This window comes from Octodon degus, unplaced genomic scaffold, assembly GCF_000260255.1.
Source record: "Octodon degus isolate 3935 unplaced genomic scaffold, OctDeg1.0 scaffold00056, whole genome shotgun sequence".
NCBI lineage: Eukaryota > Metazoa > Chordata > Mammalia > Rodentia > Octodontidae > Octodon > Octodon degus.
In genome coordinates, this window is record NW_004524632.1 from 10,155,676 (window position 1) to 10,162,033 (window position 6,358).

Sequence of the window (6,358 nt, forward strand, 5' to 3'; positions counted from 1 at the left end):
TGGCTCTCCCGAGCCACCAGGAACAGGCAGCTGACCAGACGCTGCCACGGGAGCAGAGACCATGCTGGTAGTGGCTCCTGCCTCTTACTTCCAGGCTCCCAAATAGCAGCTGTAATTGAGAGACAGATTATGACAGCAATTTCAAAGCCTCCAACACACTCAATGGACAATTCCTTACTGACAATTCATCAGCAGTACAAATAACAACAGCAAAATACAAAGAAAAGTCCTGCTTCTTGGCCCCAACATGGGGGTCCAGTGCACAAAAAGGCCCAGATGGGAAGAAGTCATCACAACGTAACAAACTCACCTGTGACCAAGACCCGCCCTCCACACCTGACACCATGACACAGTCCTGCTGCTCCCCCTGCTGCCAGCCCACCTGCTGCAGAACCACCCACTGCAGGACCACCTGCTGGCAACCTACCTGCATCACCAGCTCCTGCAGCTCCCCCTGCTGCCAGCCCAGCTGCTGTGGACAAACCAGCTGTGGCTCCAGCTGCTGCCAGCCCAGCTGCTGCCAGACCACCTGCTGCAGGACCTGCTTCAAGCCCAGCTATGTGGCCAGCTGCTACAGCACCCCTTGCTGCCAGCCTCGGTGCTGTGTGTCCAGCCGCTGCCAGCCCAGCTCCTGCAGGACCTCCTGCTGGAAGTCCACCCGCGGTGTGCCCAGGGGGCTGCAGCACCTCCTGCTGCTAGCCCAGCTGCTCCTGCAGCCTTCTTGCTGCAGACCCTTCCCCAGAGAACACCGTCATCACAGGGTTCTGACCTGCTAGTCACCTAGGCTCTGCCGATAGCCAGCCCCGCTTTCACTGAAATTTCTCTTATGACTCCACTTATATAAAACTTGGCAACGAGTTTGATGGTGTGCACAGTACTTCGCCCCGTTTCCCTTCTTTCCTGCATCCTGGGATCAAGTGTCATCTCCTCATGCCCTGGATTTGGAGTGATGGTTTCAGCCCTGACTCTTAAGATCTTCCCGCTCTTTCTGTACATAATTACAAAGACAACTTCCCAAAGCTTCCGCACAGATCAGGCAGCCAGTTAGTGATCTTCACCACGGTGCCATCTGTCACCAGTGTGCTCCTGTTTCGGGTGTCCCCTGCTTTACTCTATTCCCGCTCACTTTGAAGTCTCTCCTCTGGAGCAGGGATAACCTCAGAGTGACTTTCTTACTGAGTTCTGTGAGATCTCTAGGCGTCTCTCTGTGCTCAGTCTAATGGGTTGACTGATTGATAATGTCACCATCACTTTCTGAAGTCTACAAGCATTCAAGGGAATATCATTTTTAGAGAAAAGTACAGAGTGGCTTTGTCATGCGTTCACCCAGGGATAAAAGGAAACTTGTCATCCAAAAGCACCCAAGTTGATTGTCATAATTTCCACGAATCTGCCACACTCTGAGGTTGATTCTTGCAAATTCAGGAAGCTGATCTTATTTATATGGAAAAGGCTGAGCCCCTTCTTTAGAGTCCGACAACTGCATGCACCCTACAAAACAAATGTGTTTATTTATTAATTGCAATTATGAAAGCATCAACAGAAATTTTCCTACTCTATGTAACTGATCATTTCTAGGTGCACAAATGGAAGAGAAATCAGGTTATACGTGAGGGGCAGTTTGTGAGTAATGAACCAGAATTTGGAATGACAGAATGTTTACTGTAATGTCCCACCGAAGGAAATGGTGAGCTCGGGGTACAAAGTGCCCCTTCCCCACTCTGTCCTTGAGCACTGCTAGCATCGGCACTGACGTCCCCCTTCATCACACCCGCCACAGTCGACCACTGCATTCCTATCTGAGAAACACGTTTGCTATTATACATTCTCTACCAGGCTAGAGTGCAGTTTACCCACAGCCAGCTGTCTCTTTTGGTGTATGTCTTCGTCTGCTTTGTGCTGCTATACCAAAATGCTTGAGGCTGGGTGATGCATAAAGAGGTGAATGTGGCTGGGGATTCTGGTAGCTGGAAAGGCCGAAGAGTTCAGCACCAGTTGACCCTGGCTGGCTCAGAGCGCAGCACATCAGTAAGCAGGAAAGCGAGGACAGAGGCAGCATAGAGAGAAGAAGAGGCAGCAGACATGGGGAGAAAGCCTAACTTGCTTTGTAGCAACCCGTTCTCTCACAAAACCCAACCCACTTCTGGAGCCCCAACCTATGCACTCGCAAAGGTGGGCCTTCTGCGACCTAATTCCCCTCCACTATTCCCAGCTTCTTAAAGTTTCCTCCACACCCACACCACCACATTAGGGATTGCCACAAACAGCTGCCATAAATCCCTGGGGGACCAGCCATCCCCAGACCACAGCAGAACCCTTCAGACGAAGGCTTTGCCTCGGGCACCCATGGGGCAGTCTCCTCTGCCTGCTACTCCGCACCCCTACTCTACACCAGCACCAGTCCAGGAAGCCGCACCAAGGCCACTGTGCACCACAGGGCAGTGGGGGATCTTGGCACACTGGGAGCGGACTTTATTGGAAAAGGTGGAGGATATACAGTGCAAGCAGATTAAATTCTGGTCATGCAAGTATCTCCTAACCAGGACATAAACAAATCAAATCTAATGTTACACATATGCTATCTGTTATGGCTTGTGTCTAGGTGTCCCCCCAAAGCCTCATGCAGTCACTGGGGCAGCTTCTAGAGTCTGTGATTAATTCATGATCCAATGCTGGGATTATGGGTGTGAGCGCTGCACCCGCCCTGCGCCCGACAGCCTGAATGCATTGTGGGGAAGAGAGAGAGGCTTGCTAGGGGCCGCAGCTGCTGCCCTCCCTGCGCTCTGTGCTGTTTTCCACCTCCATGAGCTGCCCTCTGCCGTGTGCCACTCTGCCTTGGAGCCAGTCGGCTGTGGACTGAAACTCCCACCAGCTGTGAGCTAAATAAGCCTGTCCTGCCTTAGTTTTGGGTGTCGGGTATTTTGTGCCAACAATGAGGAAAAAGTAACTGAGACACCATCTCAGCCATGTTCAGTTGTCTGCAGAAACGCAAGGGCGTTGTGACGTGTGAACAGCATTCTAACTACATTTTTCTGAGGCATAAAATAATTGCAGCGTCACCTAAATGCGTGAAGGAAAAGACATGTTATAAATTTCCACACTTTCTCAAGATAGAATCACTTAGAAAATAAGAAAGAGAAATTCTAGCCACTCTGATAAAATAATCTATAAAACAGACAGAAAATATAATAAATATGAACTACTGAGTTGCCCCCACAATATAAGAATATAGGAAGATAGCCCTGATACCTATTATGCTCATACCATAACTGTCATGTGAAATTTTGGGGGTTTTGCTATTAATAATAAATTTTATTTTCATTATTCCATTTAACATAATTTCAAAATAGGTCTGTGCTCTAAGATGAGCAAAAGAACACACCAGAAGTTTTTCACAATGTTCTGAGCAGGGCGTGAGGCTTTGGGGCCCCAGTGCTGACGCGAGCATCTTCTGCTCGTGATTTCTAACTACTGATACAGAAACAAGAGGTGGGCTCGCCACAGAAGACCCAACCGTGTGAGGGCAGCGCTGAGCTCTCTGGGGTACAACCACCTCCAAAGGGTGTGATGCTGGTGACCGACGCTTTCCTCACCAAGCGCAGTTTTTTGTTTTAAGTAAATTGCAAAAGTATATACATGTTCTGAATTTCTTCAATACATTTAAAAAGTGGAAGTCCAGAGATGTTTAATTCTTCCTGAGTTCAAGCTGGACATGAGCGCTCTGAACGTGGTCTGCTCAACACACTCAGTCCAATTTTAGCAACCATCAGCAAACTGGCACCTGCAATTAAACCTGCAGGCATCAATTTTCCAGAGTGGTAGAATCTCATTCCCATAATGCCAACCAAGGTCCTGGATGTAACTAGGAAAACCCAAATGTTCTTGGGGTCCTGAGACAGCTGGTAAGCCCCCAGGCCTGCGAAGCTCCTGAAGAGGAGCCCAGCAGCCAGGCTCCGCACGCTACCTGCTTTTGCCCTGCCAGTGATCCCACCAGTAGCAACCAGGGTGGCGCAGCTACAGCCAAAGTAATGTGAAGGCACTAGTGGCCGCGGCTCTTCTGCACTGCTCTGTGTCCAGCTGGGTGACACACCAAGCCTGCACCTGGGCCTTGGGCCTGATGAGGGTCTGGATCGGGGTCTACACCCAGAACGCAGCACTCCAAAACTTTTTTTTTTTTTTTTTTCAGAACCAGGGATTGAACTCAGGCCCTTGCACTTGCCAGGCAAGCGCTTATTCTACCGAGCCGTCTCCCTGGCCCCTCATGTAAAATTTTACCCAAAAAACTTGCTGATAGACTATTAGAAACAATAAGGGAGATATAAGATTGATAAACACAAAAATTATTTTTCTCATTTCAGATAGATAAAAGTTAAATTTTTAAGTACAATAGATACATTAGCATAAACATGAAATACTTAGGAATGACTCTAATGAAAGATGTACAAGACCTCTCCAAGGACCAGCATAAGCATCGTGCTGAGAAAATCCAGGAGCTCTTCTATCTCTAGGTGTTTTAGTCAAAAGAAATATTTATACTTACTTACCAAAAGTCCCCTTCAAAAATCCCATCGCAAAACTAGTCTTTAATTTTTTCATAGCCTTAAGTTGCTGACAACTCACACGCCCATCCACAGCAGAGAAAATGAGGCGTGACTGAAGATATGAATTTTTAATTTTTTAATTTACTACAGTAACAAGGCACATTGCACTAACCCCCTTCCGAAGGCCCTGGCTCCTCAGACACACCTGTTCCCTCCCTCACGCTCGCCGCTTCCTGCGTCACTCCTGAAAGTGCCTCTGTGCCTTCCCAAGCTGTGGGCAGAAGCCTGGTGGCCGCCGCTGCCGGCGTCGCCCACCAGGAAGGCGGGCCTGGAAGGCGCTACTGCACGGCCTTGTCCTCCTCATCCAGCAGATCCCGTGCTGTGTGACTTCTGCCTGTCCCCAAAATCATAGTGACTGTGAAAGGCCAACATTTTCAACCACTTCAGGATACCAAGGAGGCCGCAACTGTGCAGCCGAAGACATCCCGGAAGGCGGACTTGCAGAAGTGCTTCAGAAAGTGGCAGGAATGGTGGGACGTACTTCCGGACTGCAAGTACTGTAAGCGAATAGACTGGTGGGGCTGAGTGAGGGGACAGGGCCGGAAGCAGACGGAACTCGCCTCTAGCCCTTCACCTGGTTAGCGACACAGATTCAGTGGTTCACTCTGTGGTGATCTACCAAGTTGGAAATTAGTACTAAAGCACTTTTCAATGGAGTGTTATGCCTCAGAAGAGACCAGAACATATCAGAACTCACAGATAACCCAGATATAATCTCCTCTTATGTAATTATTTCCTTAAGAAGAAAAGAAATCAAGAAAGACCACAAGAAATGTGCAGTCGATGACCCAAGAACCCTGCCACCAACAAAGCTGGTATTCCCAGAACTGCCCCGGTGATAGGAAGTTATTCCCCTGGACACATAAAATTCCTCAGTCTGCAAAGTTGTGGCCCTTGGCAAAGACACTGAGAATGTCACTTGATCCAAGTCCCAGAGGAATCCATCTGCTTTGACACACTTGCTCCGCTTCTCTGGGTCTTCGGTGCCTCAGGAATGCGTTTTACCCAGGCTCCTCTTCCCAGTTGTCCTTAACGGCACATGGGTGGGGGAGTGGGGACACACAGAAGCCTGCTCAGGCTGATGTAGGCAACAGACGTGGAAGCAGCCATTCAGTCTGTCACTGTGGCCATCAGAGAGCCATGCCTGGAGGCACTGCCCAACAAGATGGAGCCAAGGGGACAAAGCGGCAATGAAAGGGGACAATGCTTAAGAGATGGAGCCAAGGGGACAAAGCGGCAATGAAAGGACACTCAGACCCTCCCAGGGCCACAGGAGCTGCATGTGCCAGGAAGACAATCAGAGAAGGAAGGATGCTGATGACTGTTTCCTTTTATCCGGAAAAGTCCCTGAGTTGCTGCCAATTATGAGACAGATTAAACACTTAACTTTCAAAGGATTCTCAACACCTAGCTAACCACTTCCTCCTTGCTGATTCCAATCAAAATAAGGAACTGATGTAAACAACAACAAAGAAAAGTCCTCCTGATTGGTCCAACTGGGAAGGTTCCTGTATAAAAGGTCCACACAGAAAGAGGTCCCCACATCCCAAGGAACTCACCTGTGACCAGGACCCGCCCTCCACACCGCACACCATGACCCACTCCTGCTGCTCCCCCTGCTGCCAGCCCACCTGCTGCAGAACCACCCACTGCAGGACCACCTGCTGGCAACCTGCCTGCATCACCAGCTCCTGCAGCTCCCCCTGCTGCCAGCCCAGCTGCTGTGGACAAACCAGCTGTGGCTCCAGCTGCTGCCA

The 6,358-nt window shown here is 49.6% G+C and overlaps 1 protein-coding gene and 1 pseudogene across 2 annotated transcripts in view; one reads left to right on the forward strand and one right to left on the reverse strand.

Annotated features, from left to right (window-relative positions):
• Positions 1-344: 344 nt before the first annotated feature.
• The window catches only part of LOC101566297 (keratin-associated protein 9-3-like), a 6,360-nt gene continuing 346 nt past the window's right edge, over positions 345-6,358 (forward strand). Inside the window, exons 1-2 of one of the 2 annotated variants that reach the window (XM_023718021.1) lie at positions 345-646; positions 6,206-6,323. In XM_023718021.1, the coding sequence (XP_023573789.1) occupies positions 345-646; positions 6,206-6,323 (420 nt within the window). Of the gene's footprint in view, positions 647-6,204; positions 6,324-6,358 lie in introns of both variants that reach the window. The other variant, XM_012515276.1, reaches the window with a different exon arrangement.
• Positions 3,702-6,196, reverse strand: LOC105742495 (annotated as a pseudogene).